The 18267-nt window shown below is 44.6% G+C and overlaps 2 protein-coding genes across 2 annotated transcripts; both read right to left on the reverse strand.

Annotated features, from left to right (window-relative positions):
* Positions 1 to 332: 332 nt before the first annotated feature.
* LOC144729392 (tubulin alpha chain, testis-specific-like) lies at positions 333 to 6537 on the reverse strand. Its single transcript, XM_078609650.1, has 5 exons — positions 6370 to 6537; positions 2221 to 2443; positions 1923 to 2071; positions 878 to 1558; positions 333 to 753 (listed from the first exon to the last, which is right to left on the reverse strand). The coding sequence occupies exons 1-5, from the start codon at positions 6370 to 6372 to the stop codon at positions 457 to 459; spliced, it is 1353 nt and encodes a 450-aa protein (XP_078465776.1). The 5' UTR covers positions 6373 to 6537; the 3' UTR covers positions 333 to 456.
* Positions 6538 to 11775: 5238 nt separating this feature from the next.
* Positions 11776 to 18184, reverse strand: LOC144729393 (tubulin alpha chain, testis-specific-like). The gene is made up of 5 exons (XM_078609651.1): positions 18021 to 18184; positions 14570 to 14792; positions 14061 to 14209; positions 12765 to 13445; positions 11776 to 12238 (listed from the first exon to the last, which is right to left on the reverse strand). The coding sequence occupies exons 1-5, from the start codon at positions 18021 to 18023 to the stop codon at positions 11942 to 11944; spliced, it is 1353 nt and encodes a 450-aa protein (XP_078465777.1). The 5' UTR covers positions 18024 to 18184; the 3' UTR covers positions 11776 to 11941.
* Between the last annotated feature and the right edge of the window lie 83 nt (positions 18185 to 18267).

The raw sequence follows: 18267 nt of genomic DNA on the forward strand, positions 1-18267 counted from the left end.
GGATTACAGGGGTGAAGGGCAGTTCAGCTAAGCAGCCAACTTATATCGTCCCTCAAAGTGCTAGAATGGGCCCCAGCCCACCATAAACAAGGAACAAGCTGATGAATAACAGCTCAACAGCCAGACCACTCGGCAGACTTTGACAACAGCTTAAAGTGGTTTTACGTAGTTGATAGCATGCCAATATTCGTGCCAAACGCGTGGTTAAAATGTTTACAAACTGAAACGACCCATTCCAATCACCCGTGTAAATGCGTCGAGAAATGAAAACTAACCAACTTACTGCTTTGTACGTGTCATTAAGTGCAACAAAATACATAAACAAATGAAAATCTAGTGATGAAAAACTTTATTTCACAGAATCCAAATAAAACAGTGCAACGTTTGGATATTCACTCACAACAGGTGCCTCATTGAGCTACGGTGTAAATGTGTTGTGGCCATCATCAGAGGCCCTCAGTACTCCTCTCCTTCCTCCCCTTCTCCCTCGACCGAGTCGACGCCAACCTCCTCGTAATCTTTCTCCAGGGCGGCCAGATCCTCCCGAGCCTCGGAGAACTCTCCCTCCTCCATGCCCTCTCCGACGTACCAGTGCACAAAGGCACGCTTGGCGTACATGAGGTCGAACTTGTGGTCGAGACGTGCCCACGCCTCTGCAATAGCGGTGGTGTTGCTCAGCATGCAGACGGCGCGCTGCACCTTTGCCAGGTCACCTCCTGGCACAGCCGTCGGTGGCTGGTAGTTGATGCCAACCTGCAGAGAGAAGAAAAAACAGTTTTCAGAACATGCACAGGAATTATTGAACAAATCGATTTTAAGTATTGAAAAATTAAACGGCAACAGCTGATTATAGGATACAGCAGCATCCCAATCATACCTTGAAGCCAGTGGGACACCAGTCCACAAACTGGATCGAACGTTTGGTTTTAATGGCCGCGATTGCAGCATTTACATCCTTGGGCACCACGTCTCCTCGGTACAGCATGCAGCACGCCATGTATTTGCCGTGGCGAGGGTCGCACTTCACCATCTGGTTGGCCGGCTCAAAGCAAGAATTGGTGATCTCAGACACCGACAACTGCTCATGGTATGCTTTCTCGGCAGAGATGACCGGGGCGTAGGTGACCAGCGGGAAGTGGATGCGCGGGTAGGGCACCAAGTTGGTCTGGAACTCGGTGAGGTCGACGTTGAGGGCGCCGTCAAAGCGCAGCGAGGCCGTGATGGACGACACGATCTGGCCCATGAGGCGGTTGAGGTTGGTGTAGGTGGGGCGCTCGATGTCCAGGTTGCGGCGGCAGATGTCGTAGATGGCCTCGTTGTCGACCATGAAGGCGCAGTCAGAGTGCTCCAGGGTGGTGTGGGTGGTGAGCACCGAGTTGTAGGGCTCCACCACGGCCGTGGAGACCTGGGGCGCTGGGTAGACGGCGAACTCCAGCTTGGACTTCTTGCCGTAGTCAACGGACAGGCGCTCCATGAGGAGGGCGGTAAAGCCAGAGCCCGTGCCACCACCAAAGCTGTGGAAGATGAGGAAGCCCTGCAAGCCTGTGCACTGATCCGCCTGGAATTGGGATGCATAACAGTCAGATGAACTCCAAACTGAACCTCTGACAATACTTTCGTCGCAGATTTTTACCCAAATTATCAAGCATATTTTTTATTCCACCATTCACCTTTGCTTGGGTTGCACTTACCCAAAATGGTCCTTTCCAATTGTCACTAGTTTTTAATATTCAATCGATGAAATAGACTTCGGAGTTTATATGGTTAGGTTAAGGAGTGCCCAAGACTGCTTGCTTTTCCCACCATGCACCTGGGGTAGACAGACAGCAGTGCCCAAGATCGTTTTTTCTTGTCCATAAAACTTCCCGTTTTAGTCTAAGCGTAAAGCAAAACAAGTATATTTTGGAGTATATATAACGTACCAGCTTACGAATGCGGTCCAACACCAGGTCGACAATCTCCTTGCCGATGGTGTAGTGGCCACGAGCATAGTTGTTGGCGGCATCCTCCTTGCCAGTGATGAGCTGCTCTGGGTGGAACAGCTGCCGGTAAATGCCAGAGCGCACCTCATCTGCAGCAGAAAGAAAAACATAAAAAATATCGTCAATCCATGCCCTCAGAATGCAATGCCAAGAACTTTGAGAATCGACCGGCTTAAAAAAAAGACACAGAAATTACTTTCGTCGACATTTGTATTTTGACAAGTCCACGTTTTCTCACCCACTACGGTCGGCTCCAGGTCCACAAAGACCGCGCGGGGCACGTGTTTGCCAGCGCCCGTCTCGCTGAAGAAGGTGTTGAACGAGTCGTCGCCGCCGCCGATGGTCTTGTCGCTCGGCATCTGCCCATCGGGCTGGATGCCGTGCTCTAGGCAGTAGAGCTCCCAGCAGGCGTTGCCGATCTGGACACCGGCCTGGCCCACGTGGATGGAGATGCACTCGCGCTGTGCGGGGGAGATAGGAGATAATGGGGGTGGGTTAAGACGACAACAGCTATGTCGACCACATTGTACTCGACCGTGCACTGGGATAATTCGCTGGCTATTCAAGTATCAACTGGATTGCTAAGAATCTCAACACCAACTCCCCACCAAATGAAAGAAATACAATTAAATGTTATTGTCAACAGGGCACATAACTTGAAAATATCACACAAAACGCACAAGCATAAATGATAATAAGATAAATCACTCATTTAAAACCAACTAAAAGCCAATTGATAGTGTTTTTTCCAAGAGACCTGGCTTACAAAGGCTATACAGGCAGGCCCTTGCTTTGTTCTCAAGATGCATTCCAGGACAAACGAGTGCTAAGCGAGTCGGCACTAAAAGGGGTCATTATACTGTACTCACGGAGTGCAATCTACTGTACTCCTACAAGGCAGTGGTGGGATACGAGGTTGGATCTGCTGCTGCACACTCAATCTGGGTCTTAGTGATCCCCTCCCCATGGTCAATATTTCTATGGTGAGATTTATTTTAGGTGGAGCCTGAGACTCTACTGGTCTCTTGAGTTATCACCTGGCTAAACGCACTGTAATAACATTGGAATGTGATCTTGACCACGAAATCATGACAATAATATATCGCTCTCGTTGGCCGAACGAATGATGGGGGCGGGTACGTTTCCTCGGCCGGCGCTGCTGTCTGTTTATTCATAAGCACTTTTTTGTAGATACAAGTATTTTTTATTATCCATAATATACGTTTTTTTAGGGTTAGATCGCGTAAATATAAATGTGTCGTTAAACCCGCCACAGCCAATTAGTAAGGTTTGTCACATAAACAGAACATGCCAATTCATTACGAGTACAGCACACCGGTGTGTTGGAGAGCAAATCCACAACATCTACAATGAGTACGACGTTTCACGAGTAATTACAACTAGCATCATAAGGTGGACAGCCAGATTATTTTGAATTATTTTTTGTTGTTGAAAATCTTTCTCCAGGATAAAGAGCGCAATAACGAATCGGTGTTCTACGGGGTCGCTCAAAGCGAGGTCTGCCCGTACAATACAATGTCAAAAATGTTGCAATATCTAAACATTACAGCGAACATGATAACATTATAATTGACATTTATTTGTATGGCGCCTTCAACTAATGTCTCAAGGGGCATTATTACAATGTATTAAGATAAGTAAGTTTAACTATGTCATAATTCATAAATTGAAAATCCAGATGCAGCTAATTCGGCTGTGACGGTCCCACCTGATGACGGAGACTTGTGTTGCCTCCGAAACGTCGTGATTTTTGTTTTGATTTTATTTTCATTAATTTTGATGTTTTACCTACGTGACTTTACCGAAAAAACCTAAGAATATGAAAATCCATGTTCTCTTCGTGGGGACTAGTCCATCCATGAGCAAATTAACCGCTACTTATAATAATAGGTTTTTACCCTTTCAACTGGTACAAAAACTGACACCTTTATACAAGGGGTCATGTTTGCAATAACCACAACACAAGCAGTCAAAATGCTTTGTTTGCATTTTGACTGCTTGTGTTGTGGTTATTGCAAACATGATCCCTTGTATAAAGGTGTCAGTTTTTGTACCAGTTGAAAGGGTAAAAACCTATTACTATATTTTGCCACTGGTAAAGGAGGTCTCATAGTGTAACCGCTACTTTTTTACGTCGCCATTCCTATTTGTTAAATGTAATGAATGTATTCGCAAAACACTGATAACAAAAACATAATCTGCGCGTTCAGGGGGCAATACATTGATGTATAAAATAACAAAATTATCTCCCATCATTCTGCACCCACTGCTGTTAAACCCTCGCTCCAATGGCTTTCGAGAAACTCAGCCTCAAATAAGGACGGGAGCGAGTAATCTAGCGGAAAGCTGATAAGGCACCCGAGTGTTGTCAGAGTAAGGCCAGATCAGCCATGTTAAGTCGACAGTCTCTTCTGCTCAATGTCACACAGTACTGTATATATAGGAAGGAGACCCACTTACAAAGCTGACCGGCTTCATTTTCCCCCACCAACAACCCCCGACAAATGCCGCACACTTTCCCGGCAACGGGCGAACCTCGGTGGCCGTGACCTCCGAACCAGTCCTGCTGCAGACTCCTCACCCACCCCTTGAAGCAACCCACCACTCATCGCCACGGCTAATTATGGTCAAATAACCATCGCAAGGCACGAGGAGGCCGTCATCCAGCCGTGGGCTGACAAAAAGATCTGTCCACGTCAATGCGTTGTTTTCCCACTTTTGCAGCGTGAGTGGGAGTGAGTGCAGCAGTGGTTAAGCGGTCAGCGAAAATGTACCCTGAATCCAATTCCCAGCAAATGTGAACATCAACAGTGCCACCGGTCCTGGGAATCTCCCTCACTGACCAGCACGGTTGAAGTGTGGTCAAACAAAGCCTCAAGATCGACAAGATGGCTTTGATCCAGCGGTTGGATTTACAGAGATTGTGAATGACCATTTTATAATATCCCGTCACTCTTAACACCCATTTTTCCACGTCACCGTCTGACCCCTGACCCCTAACCCCTGGCTCTAAGTGGGGCCCACGTTTTCCTCCACCCCCCCCCCCCCAAGGCAACTGGAGGATGCTATTATCCCGCCAAAAACACAACCCATTGTGCACAACTAAAACAATTGCAGACATTATTCCAGCCCAGGGATGTTTTTCCACGCCCCCACCACAGCTGTTGTACCACAAGGCGATGTTTTGGATTACAAGTACATTCATTTTTGCATTGACCATTTTATTGTTCATTTGAAAACGCATAAGTATTTGTGCAAGATAGACCAAGGTGGTGCATTCACGTCCCTGCTTGCATCTCTCATACACACACTGGGCTCGCTAAATATGCACTGCCCTTAACTTTACCAAGTTCAGGACCAATTTAAGAATCGTTATCTCTGGTACACACAATGACCTTTATCCAGATGGGCAAGAGATTGTGAAAGACCACAAGATAAAAGAGGAATGTATTTGAAGTATTCACCCTTTGTGCAAGGAAGTGACAATAAACCGAGTTAGTTATCGTTTAAACCGACCAACATATACATCATCAACCTACTGTCCGAACAGTTAAGGAGTTTCGATCGATTACATAGTCAAGTTGAAATGATAAAAAGGAGTTGGAAAATCGTTAAAAATAAATGACGTTCATGGAAATACAATTCACAACTCGAGGCTGGCAACAGTTTAACAAACTAAAGAAACATCCTTTGATGAAAAAAATATTCCTTTAAGAGGCTGTCATCAATCTACTGCTGGAGGAATGCCACCCATCTCACCGTGTTGGTCATGGAGGGTTGTGGTTTGACCATACTTCACCACACTGGTCAAGCTGCAGGTTGATGAAGGAATACCGCTAGCTTGTCTAATTAATGCATTTAAGAAACCGTGAATACGTAAACATGTTTTTATTCGTCGAATTGAATTACATTGCAGTTACCTTTTCAGACTCGTGAAGTTACACAGGGCGTTAATGCTAACTTGTAAAAAAATTCATTAAGATGCCTTCTATGCTCATGAAATACAATTAACACGTTAAGTACTCGGTAAATAACTAACACAAGACTGCTACAGCTTAAGGACCTCATCCAGCAGTGGATTGGCAACTAACAAAACAATTTGACGTGAAAATAATTTTATTCGTGCAAAATTCCTGCCAGTTATTTTATAACAACGGCCAACTGCAACTCTTTGCCAATAACAACTGACCACGGGGGTGGGGACACGCACATTATAACAAAGTCCTCATCATTGGCGATAACTTTGAACAATTTGAATCATTTCTCCCCGCGCCTCTCTCAAAGACAAACAAATACGGCGACCGTGGAATGCATTGCAAACCACTGCACAGGGAAGGCATGGATGGGGGGGGTCTTGGCTTCTTACCATGTTGAGGTTGACGTGGGGGGCAGAGGGAGTCTTGGTGGTTATTACGAGAGGTGATGGTAGGTGGTGGTAGGTGATGGTAGGTGGTGGTAGAGGGGGTGGTCGATGTCGCAGCCGTTGACGTTGAGACGCGCCACGGGTCTCGCCAACCGCACACTTGGAGCGACGTTGCCTCGCGCCCCCGCTTATATAGCCGCGGGCTCAGTCGCGTCGACCAATCGCGTGGAGGCCGCGCCCCCGCTCGCTCGCGATTGGTCCGTTTGAATTTGAATTTGACGGTTGGAAACTCAACGACTTCAATTATGTTCTTGGTTCTTTCGGTAAAGTCACGTAGAAGGAAAACAAACAAAAACATATAAATATATAAATTTTTTGTTTTATCTTTATATTATTTTTATATATTTTTTTGTTTTATATTTCTATTATTTTTATTATTTCTCTTCTACGTGACTTTACCGAAAGAACCAAGAATATTAATCCCTGCAGTCACGAAAGCTTTAAATAAAAAAAGACTTCAATTATTTTTGTTTGTAAACGGATTTGACTGAAATTAAGTCAGAATTTTTTTTTATATATACATGTGTGTTGTAGATTTAGATCGAAGCAAAAAAACAACACCCGTGTGGGAATCTAAAAGAACAATATTTAAAAAAATTCAGAAATGAAACTAAAATGTTAAAGTGAAAAACACTGATTTTAAAAGACGTGACCTGACATTGCTGACTATAAAATGTAACAAGGACTTTAATTCCACAGAAACCCAAATAATTTGATGATCACGACTAAATTAAGTGCACTATCAGTAAATACACCATTGTACAAATTGGCTTTGATCGTGTCAATCATCCTACAATTTCATTTCAAGTCTCCTTGAATCCTCCCCACTCCTGACTTTCCTTACAAGCCAATTGCGTGTAGCCAGTGCGGTGTTGTGCCATACTCTTGGCACGTCTATGGCTCCCCGCCTTCACCATCCTGCGCTGACTAGCGTGGAAGACTTTGCAAATTTTTCCTGGATTTTTCTGTTTGCGCATTGTCACTTTAAGATGTTTTCTTGTTCATGTTTATTGTTTGTTGCGGTTGCACCCGATTCAAGAGCCGAATGGCTCACAGGGCTTTAGCAAATAAATTAAACTGGAATATTGTGATGACTGGAATACTGATGACGGAGACTTGTGTTGCCTCCGAAACGTCGTGATTTATTATTTTATTTCTATTTTGTTTCTATTATTTTTCTTATTTATTTTTACCTACGTGACTTTACCGAAAAAAACTATACAACATATCTCTTTGATGGCATGAAGGCCCCAATAACCGACCCACCTTTGGCTTAAATTGCAGACTCACCCATAACAATCTTGCCACTCAGCTACACTAACATCTCAGTCCAGCATCCTATCGGCCTTCTGAACCAATGTTTTCCAGCAGCATGTGTTTTAGAGATTTTATATTTTATTCCTATGTAAAGGGGAGCCTCCACAAGATTGCAGGGGGTTCGTCCTTTAATCCTTTTCTCCCATCCACACCTGTCCCCAGCCATCCCAATCTCGTTCCAAAAGGCCCCTTCTTCCCGCCCGTTCTCCCCTTATATCTCCTCGATTACCCCTCCCACTAACCCTCCTATTGGTGGGAATCCTTCCCCTGACACCCCTACACCTACGTGACTTTACTGAAAGAACCAAAGAGTATGAATCCTTGCAGTCACGAAAGCTTCACATCTAGAATGGAATATTGTGGTCAAATAACTCACCGCCTGCATGGCATGGCCCATGGGGAGGGCCCTCATCTTGAAGTTGACCGACTGTGAATTTTTCCCCTACTATCAGCTTGTCACATTCCAGGCAATAATCCATTATGCGAGTTTTTGTTTACAAAAAAATAGCAGCGAACATAAGAATGAGTCTGTAGATATGTTTAAGTCTGCTCTTCAAAGTGGCCTTCCCTCTTTAGTTTGGTCGATCCCTCTGCTTTCGTTTCCTGCTTTCCATGCATTGCGCATTGGTATCCTAGGATGGAATGCTCATTATAGATTTGAATTATTACAAAGATATAAAATTTTAAAAACCTGAAAATTCTTAAAACCAGCAGAACTATCAAGTCTAAATTGTACGTGTCATTTCCCAATTAAGAATAGCCGAGTAAGTCTCTTGAACTGAGGTAAACACACTATGTTGAACTTCTTTCGCACCTTACAATTGCACTCGTCTCTTTGACATGCAAAACAGTAGCTTTAGTTACAGTGCAATACTGTAATTATTTTCAAAACATTGAAATGTACTGCCTACCTCACTTTACTCAAGTAATTCATGTAAATAAAGCAACGGGAAATGTTGACTCAATTTGCAAACCTAATTGTTGACAAAGCCAAAGCTGAGGTTTTTTTTTGCTAGAAAATGAATGTGCCCTATAAACAAAAACGACTTTGCCTTTCATCAAAACAAAAGCGCTACATTTATCCTCACAAGCCAGTGAGCTTTGTAAAAAAAAATCTTAGTTTGCAAAAAACATTTTTCCTGGCTCATTTCCAGAGGTTTTTGGATCTATGGTTGTTTCCAAGATGTTCTTTTTGTCACGAGACTGGTCCCATTAACAGATAATTGTGACAACCATTTGGAATGAGTTAACAAATAATGTATGTAAATAAATTGGCACTGTACAAATTTCTACACTGGCCCATATACAATACAATACGAATGACATTTTACGATATGATCATTGAACTTTGCACTGTAATGGTATTTCACAAGAGTATTTGTCATGTTTTTTGTGCTTTGATGTACAGTTACGAGTACAATTAAAGATTGCTTAAAAGTTATTCAACTGTAGGTAAATCAATAACACATTCCTGCGGAGGGAGCTGGTAGGAACGTTGGGTTGCTCGGTCAATGGCCAGGGTCAACAACGGCGGCGTGGTTTATTCCGCAAATATGCCCGACTGTGAGGGCGGGCACAAGCCGGCGTGAGTAGGTTAAACGTTGAGTTTTATAAGGGCACCACGGGGTGACCAACCCCTCCCCACCCAGCCCCACCCCTCCCACCCAACCCCACCCTCCCCACCCAGCCCCTCCCCACCTCCCCTCCCAGCCCCATCCTCCCCTCCCCAACCAGCCCCTCCCTCCCCACCCAGCCCCTCCCTGCACAAAGGACGGACGGACACAATAATCCCGTGGGCTGGTGGAACCAGTGGGTTCCTACCAGTATAAGCCTGCTATAAGTGTTACAACTTTTCCAACGTCAATGCTTATAATGCAGATGCTTTCAGAAAACATTTTAGAAAGCACTAATTTAATGTGTAACCGCGTTTTTCATTTTTACTTTCATGTTTATTCCTGTTCCATAAATATTTGACGGAAAAAAATTAGTATGAGCAAACAATCCCAAAATTATATTGTGCAACGGGAATGATTATCGTTTATTATATTACAGTATATTGTAGTCTTACGATATTGTGTCATTCCCAGCTGGCACACAAAACAATGAGGCAGATGCACCATTTGTAAAGATGACTCACCCACCGAAGTAACTTTGCTGAGTGCCAAATAATTAATTAGGGAACTGTTTTGTGCGTAAAGAGCAAGCCTTAACGAGTAGGGAATTCATTTTTGGCGAAATCAACATCAATCAACTAGTGTTGTGACTCGAGAGAGTTAGTGTTGCATGAGCTAGCACATTGTGAGAACAGCATTGCCTCGGAGCTGGTACCTTGAACCGATAAATGGAAAAAATGTCAGCCTTGGGAATCTGACAAGGCAAGTCCAGTCTTGATAATTCTCATCACATTGACGAACATTTTGCCAAGCGGAAAAAAATATAGACTCCAACGCACACGTTGCAGTTAATGAACGGCAATCATTGAAGAATGTCAGTTAATTTAAAAATGCAGAAATAATTTACAGCCCCCCTTTTGACAACCCACTACTTTACATCACTTTGTAAATCCAGTTCTCCCAACACTTTGGGTCATTCGGGTTGCTTGGCCACACTGGTTAATGCAAGTTACTCGCCACCCGATGTCAGTCGTGACCGGGAAATAAACTCAGGTTACCTGCCTCATAGGCACAGCACTCACCAACTGCTTCACCACCATTCCACTAAATAGGTAGATTATGTATGAAAATTGCTGGAGTACAGTACTGCAATTCTAAATCGTACTTTGGATTGTCCCAGTGAAATAGGCTTGCAATAAAAGGGGAATTGCGAACTCTTTAAGTTTCATATCGTACCTCCAGTTAGCATGGTTGGCTACACACGGTGCAAAAGTTCAACATGTATAAAGCAGAATCTCATGTAGCCTTGCACCTCAAGGCTCCAGAAGACGGCAACCAAAAGCTACAACGCAATAGGGTTACCACGTGTTAGTTTTCCCACCACGTACACCCGTATTGAATTGCCGTTGAGGAAAAACTGTAGATCCCTAATCTGTACTAGATCAGTTGCAAATTAGACCATCCTGGTATTTTGAATTTACCTGGTTACAGAATAAACCGAAAGGCTCCATGCCACAGTTGCTTTGACGATACCTCACCACGATGACCAATGTTTTGAAGGGGGTGTGCCAAGGGTTGGTTGAAATTACTGTGTAATACCAGGACTTGAAGTCAAACTCGGGACATTTTCCAGTGTAGAAACCACTGCACCCTACTACCCCATACATGCAACGTGTGGAACTTGAAAATGAAGTTAGAAATTAAGTTGGCCAATTTTAAAAACGGAAAGCCAATGTTAAAAATCAGCCTCCGAACCATGAATAAAATGTCTTAAACATGGCAAATGGAGGGGATACCAAGGCAAATTTAAACCACGTAGGTGAATTGTCATTAAAAGGCAACTGCCCAACACAAGGCATAAGTCGCCACTCTAAAAGAGGCCGTTGCTCTCCCACTAAAGTGCATCGGGCACTCATTTTTACACACTTTTATTTAACTCAGTGTTGTTCTCATATCCTCAAATATTTTAACTCAATTTTAACCCACTTCCCAATGTGGCAAAGACTGAAAACTTGGTATACTTATGTCATACTAATGACAATACTACATTCCATCGTAAGAAATGTTTGTAGCTTGGGTCCAATTGTCCACGGTAAACCCACGTTGGCTGTAATTGGCCACGGTCCCTTGCGTTGTGGCAAGCTTCGGGGCCACTTCCTGGAGTCGTGGAGTTCTTCCATTACTAATACATTCATAAAAGCGTGTTTAAAAAAAAAAGTTATTACTTGCAGAAAAACTAGTTGTGGAATTTTCACTATGGCAAGGATTCTTTGATCCAGGTAGAACAATGAAGGGCCATCTGAACACCAACCAGGAGTTGAACCCAAAAAATAACTCACACTCCACCATTTCACCCAACAATTTTTCAACTCACTCAAATGTCCAGCAAGTATTTAAAAATTACTCCAGGGAAACAACATTCTGTATCATTGCAGTGGGTTTTATTTTGAAACAAATCTAGGCAACATACAATTTCAATTGCGACACAAAAGCATCAGAAAATAAATTGCACGAAGTAAACGAATAAACAGATGGCGCAATCAAGAGGCATCTGGCAACAACTTTGGGCTTTTCGTTAAGTCTTCTTAATACTCGTCTTCATCCTCCATCTCTCCTTCCAGCGAGTCGATCCCAACTTCCTCGTAATCTTTCTCCAGGGCTGCCATGTCTTCACGGGCCTCGGAGAACTCTCCCTCCTCCATGCCCTCCCCCACGTACCAGTGCACAAAGGCACGCTTGGCGTACATGAGGTCGAACTTGTGGTCAAGTCGAGCCCATGCCTCCCCAATTGCAGTGGTGTTGCTCAGCATGCAGACGGCGCGCTGCACCTTGGCCAGGTCACCTCCCGGCACAACGGTTGGTGGCTGGTAGTTGATGCCAACCTGCAGAGGAAAAAAAAAAAAGAGATGGGACTCAATACAAAATGTTGCATGATCATCTCCATTTAAGACACTAAAATGCAATTAAATGTACTTGTTACACAATGTCAATTGCAAACTGTAATGCTCAATAACCAAAAGGAAAATGTCAAGACTTCTCAGGATGTTTTTCATATTTCTAAAGAGAAAACCCAAAATAGTTTTAGATTGTGCTCACAAAATTAGTCTGGAAGTAGATTGGTTTCTTTATTAAGATTGGGTCAAATAGTTAAATTGCTTCCAAGTTTAGTGCTTCAAATATTTACATTTTACATTAGTAAATGACCAGTCAGACATTGAAGTGACATCTGCAAAAACAACTTGTATATTAATTATATGCGAGATAATGGTTGCTTACGTAATTTTAAAGGCTAGAATTTGTAATGTCACTATATTCTCATTACCAGCAATATGATTGCAACATGCAAAACAAAATTCCATGATTAACAAGATGCATTTCTGCAAAATGCCACAGGCCTGTTTCACATACCTTGAAGCCAGTGGGACACCAGTCAACAAACTGAATGGAACGCTTCATTTTGATGGCTGCGATGGCAGCATTGACGTCCTTGGGCACCACGTCTCCTCGGTACAGCATGCAGCACGCCATGTATTTGCCGTGGCGGGGGTCGCACTTCACCATCTGGTTTGCCGGCTCAAAGCAGGCATTGGTGATCTCAGACACCGACAGCTGCTCATGGTATGCTTTTTCTGCCGAAATAATGGGTGCATACGTGACCAGCGGGAAGTGGATGCGCGGGTAGGGCACCAAGTTGGTCTGGAACTCGGTGAGGTCGACGTTGAGGGCACCGTCGAAGCGCAGCGAGGCCGTGATGGACGACACGATCTGGCCGATGAGGCGGTTGAGGTTGGTGTAGGTGGGGCGCTCGATGTCCAGGTTGCGGCGGCAGATGTCGTAGATGGCCTCGTTGTCGACCATGAAGGCGCAGTCAGAGTGCTCCAGGGTGGTGTGGGTGGTGAGCACCGAGTTGTAGGGTTCCACCACGGCAGTGGAGACCTGGGGCGCTGGGTAGATGGCGAACTCCAGCTTCGACTTCTTTCCGTAGTCAACGGACAGGCGCTCCATGAGGAGGGCGGCAAAGCCAGAGCCCGTGCCTCCACCGAAGCTGTGGAAGATGAGGAAGCCCTGCAAGCCTGTGCACTGATCCGCCTGGAGATAAAGAACAATAGGTCAACATGCAATCATGGCCAAACAAAAGTCAATTACGGCACAACACTTCGGCAACACTTTATACCTTCTGTCAGCTCCCGCGGATGCTGCACAGCAGACACGCGACCTCCAACATCTGCCCTAACAGTATCCAACCATCTGGTCTTAGGTCTTCCCCTTGATCGCCGGACTCGTGGAGACCACTCCAATGCCTTTATGGGTAACCGGCCCACCTCCATCCTGCACACGTCCCACCCAGCGCAACTTTTGGCCTAATCCTGTCTACTGTATACTTACCTATCATGTTCTCTTCCACCAGGTTTCCACATTGCTTATCCCATCTTGCCACGAGATTCCTAGCATCCGTCTCGGGACACCTGTGCTCAAATGCCAAGAAGTTCTTTTCAAACTGCTTAGTTAAAAAATCAGCTCTCTGAACGATACAGCAACATAGAACCACTCCTGCCTCCAAAATGCCCTTTTATTTCCCCCCCCACACACAAGACTTGCATCGCTTCTCTTCCTGGAGATTGACAGTGATATTAAACCAGAGAAAACAGGTATACATGTTTAGGTAGGATAACAATGCGGAGATTTTTGTGGGCGTTGACATACCAACTTGCGGATACGGTCCAGCACCAGGTCGACAATCTCTTTGCCGATGGTGTAGTGACCACGAGCGTAGTTGTTCGCAGCATCCTCTTTGCCGGTGATCATCTGCTCCGGGTGGTACAGCTGCCGGTACGTGCCGGTGCGAATTTCATCTGTTAAATGCCAAATTAAGCACTGTTAGAAATGCTGGATTTATTAAAATCGCACAGATAGTGGTGTAGTAGCACAAGACTGAAATTCAGCATTAGATGTGGGTTAATGCAGTCTATGAAAGATACTTGAGTGTCACATCTATGTCAGATTTTCCACCATTGCAGAAATGTAATCAATGTACGAGACAAAAAAAAATGTGCGTGCCCTTATTTCGGGAAATCACAATACAATATTACAAGAACAAATTTTTATTTTGCCAAGTCAATATAGTTTGTTAAACAGCATTGTGCATTTAATTCCTTTCCCACAAATGTTGTGCTTGCTGCAAAATCGTAGTGTGCTGAAGAAGCAGTCCTTACCAACCACGGTTGGCTCCAGGTCGACAAATATCGCGCGGGGCACGTACTTGCTGGCGCTGGTCTCACTGAAGAACGTGCTGAAGGAGCTGGCGCTACCGCCGATGTTGTCATGGCACGGCATCTGCCCGTCGGGCTGGATGCCGTGCTCCAGGCAGTAGAGCTCCCAGCAGGCGTTGCCCATCTGGACACCGGCCTGGCCCACGTGGATGGAGATGCACTCACGCTGCGCAGAGGTGGGGGGGGGGTAAGGAATAAGAAGATGAAAGACGGAAATTAAAGCGCTGGCTCACCAGGTGCATTTCTCAGTGGCCTTTGTTTTAGTGAGGCTCTGAATTAATAATGAACCTCTTTTTTCATACCATCAATAATCTTTCAGATGAGTGAAGGCACATATTGGTTAAAAACGTGTGAAACCATCAATTTAAACATAATTAGTTACTCTTAGAATGAACTTGACGGTTTATTAGAATCTAAGCTCAAGATGCTAGTATTTAGCGCATTCCTATATTTCAGACTTCCAATATTTTCATGACCATGGCGGGGGGGGGGGCGGCTCTAGTTACTTGGGGCGAATAAGCCTTTGCCTTGCCAATAGCTAGGGGTCTCCAGCTGCTGTCTCGACACTCCATCCGTCGAGTCCTACTTAACGCAGGCAGCACAGTCCCTTGGGGCCTCCGGATAGCTCTGCCCTAGCCTCACTCCAGCCTCTCATGGGTACTCCCCCAGCCACCTGCTAATTTTTGCCCGCGCAGACAAAGCTCAATTGCTTTTGCACGTTAAAAGATCGGAAAGGCAGGTTTATTAGGCATGAAGAGGGCCGCTACATTTTACACGCACTGTGGGGTCACCGATTTGCAGCTAAATACTAAAATAAGAGCCTGTAAATGAAAATGTAATTTCAAGTCAAGAACCGTACTAATGACATCACAACTGCAAACATTATGTAACGTAAAAATGAGTTCCCGATGGAAATGTTTAAATTGATGTCTAAAATAGTCTACGTAAAAATGTCATGGATACATTGTATATATCTTTCTAAAATTATCCCCCAATTTACCCAGACCGACACTGTTGCACACCATTTCATTTGACGTAATCTTTGTTGGTTTAAGTACTGCGTCACTTGCAAATGTGGCGTCCCTAGTGGTGTTGGCTGGTAAGTCTCGCTGTGGCGGGGAAGGGGCGATTAATTATGAGCAGTGACGTGCGCACTGCGACAGGGCTACATTGGTGAAAGCGTTTTCGAGTTGCGACGGACGAAAGCACTCACGGAAAGATCGAGAACCGTTGGGCAAGTTTTTTTTATTCTTCAAGCACTGCGCGATAGTTGCACCTACTGGTTACGACTCGCATGTGTAATGCATCAAGCGAAAATTGTATATGGTAGCTACAACAGGGGCATATTACTGTCCACAAATCTTGCCGCATATTTCAAAAACTGCAGCAATGTTTTTCAAGAAATTAACCAGTGCCACAGCCAGCACTTTTTTTTTAAACAATATTCATTTGAATGCTTAAGATTAGTGATAGTGGAGGGGCGGTTAGCGATGTTTTTATTAGACCCGGCCATAGGAACGTGGGAATGCCACACACACACACACAACGGCCTCAAATGCCCCCGAAGCCCAAGAACCCCACGACACGTGCAGATCACGTGGGGACGGACCCGGAAACGTTTCACTCCCCCCGGCCGCGTGATCGTTTCAAGGGCGTGGGCCAATCACGTGACGGGAGTGCCGGCCAATGAGAGCACGCCGCAGAGCCCCCCCCCCACACCGCGTGCGCATGGCGGCAGTGTGGCGACGTTGGAATTGAGCGCGGATCGATTCGGGGCGATTCACACTTACCAACGGAATCGACCTGCGATTTTTTTTTACAAACGTTGCAGTTGGGGCGGGGGTCCAAGTCGATTCAAGACGATTCGCGAGCGAAGCCCACAGGAATCGAACACGAAAATCGACTTTTAGATGGTTTTGTATGAACGTTGGAGATATGGCGCAGCAGTCGCAATGCGCTACCAAGACCCCCACCCACCCGATTATTTCAATTCACGAGGCTAACATCATCAGTGGGGGAGCGATACACGAACACCAACACCCTGAAGCGATTCTTGCGCGGTGCATTCCACAGAGCAGCGCCCGCACTTTTTTTTTTACCGCCACGCAACTCGTGAACCAGAGTGGGGAAGTATGGACAAACCGACGCCGCCATGTCACGCGACCACAACGCGAACGGCTTTTTGACACCAATTTCAAAATTATATTTATCAATGGATGTTTGAAAGTCGTACAAAGCGGTCCAGTATATTATATTCTAGATTTGAAGCTTCCCCGTGGTTAAACATTTTATTTTCATTTATTGTTAGCATTATTTTATTATTTTACCTACGTGACTTTACCGAAATAACTTAAGATTACAGTATATTACAACCGGCTTCAAGGGGAAGAAAAAAAATCGATTACCGCATCGATTCTTTTTTTTAAGCGAACGCCGGCCGCAGTTAACAAAATGTTTGCCGCAGAAAGCTTTGCGACGTTTACATTTTGACGGCAACGAAAAATAACCTGAAAGCACAACTATTCATCGTTACAAATAAAGTGTGTAAAGCATGAGATGATAAAACTCCATTGTCAAAACGTTAAGTCGTCTTTTTTCATTTTGGCGCCGAATTTTTTTTCCCCCCCACCCGTTATACCTTTTACGAGCCGATTTAAAACTTATTTCAAGCAGATACGTTTTTTTTCAAGGGAGGATCTTACGAACACGCAGTATATATAAATATCTCGAACTAAAAACGTAAAGCCATGTATGGGCTAAAAATCGACAGCTAAATAACAAAAATTACGTTCGAAAAAACATGGGCGCGGCCAACGGCGCCGACGGACATCGCCGCTTTCCCTCCCAAAAGGACAAAAGACGAAACGTAATTCTTTATTTACCGGTTCCTTTCGTCGCACTCTATGCTATCATTGTTAGTTTCAAATTTTTTAACTAAGAATCTTTATTAAATCGGGGAGGCGGCAGCATTGGCAGTTGTATGGGCGGAGAGAAAAAAATGGCAACTCAGAAAAAAAAAATCGGCATTTCCGCGGTTACAAAAGGCAAAATCGTTTTGTTACAATTCCACGACGGTTTGTTATTCGTAGTTTTGAATTAACTATGAACTTTACGACGGAATCGTCGCGGGTAGCTACAATTTTACACATCGTCGAGCACAAAAACACGACCTTAATACGTAATTTACGACCGATATTCATCAAAATGAATCCGGTTCAAATTTCTTTCGCGAAAACTCGACACCCAAAAACGTTAGGATGTTAAATTAACATTTTAAAAAATTTGTCTTTAAAAAAAAACTCAACTGAAATTTGTTTTCTCTAGGTAATACATTAACACGACAGCGGGTTGGCGGTAAAAAAAATAAAATAGGCTGCGTCACACAACAACTCACCATTTTCGTTGACTTGTTGGGTGGGGATGAGCTTCCAGAAAGAAGCCTTGAGCCTCTGAATGCAAACTACTACTGCTGCTGCTGAACGTCGACTGCCCTGAGACGCGTTACGGGTCTCTCAAACAGTGAGGCTGTGTCGCACTCTGGAATGAACGCCTCTATTTATACCCCCGCCCGAGATCCATCCTCCTCCCCCCTCCCAGCTAAGACACTGCCCCCTTTCACTCAACAGGATGCGGCATTTTTG

The sequence above is a fragment of the Lampetra planeri genome, chromosome 32 (assembly GCF_965212315.1).
Source record: "Lampetra planeri chromosome 32, kcLamPlan1.2.h2, whole genome shotgun sequence".
Classification (NCBI taxonomy): Eukaryota; Metazoa; Chordata; class Hyperoartia; order Petromyzontiformes; family Petromyzontidae; genus Lampetra; species Lampetra planeri.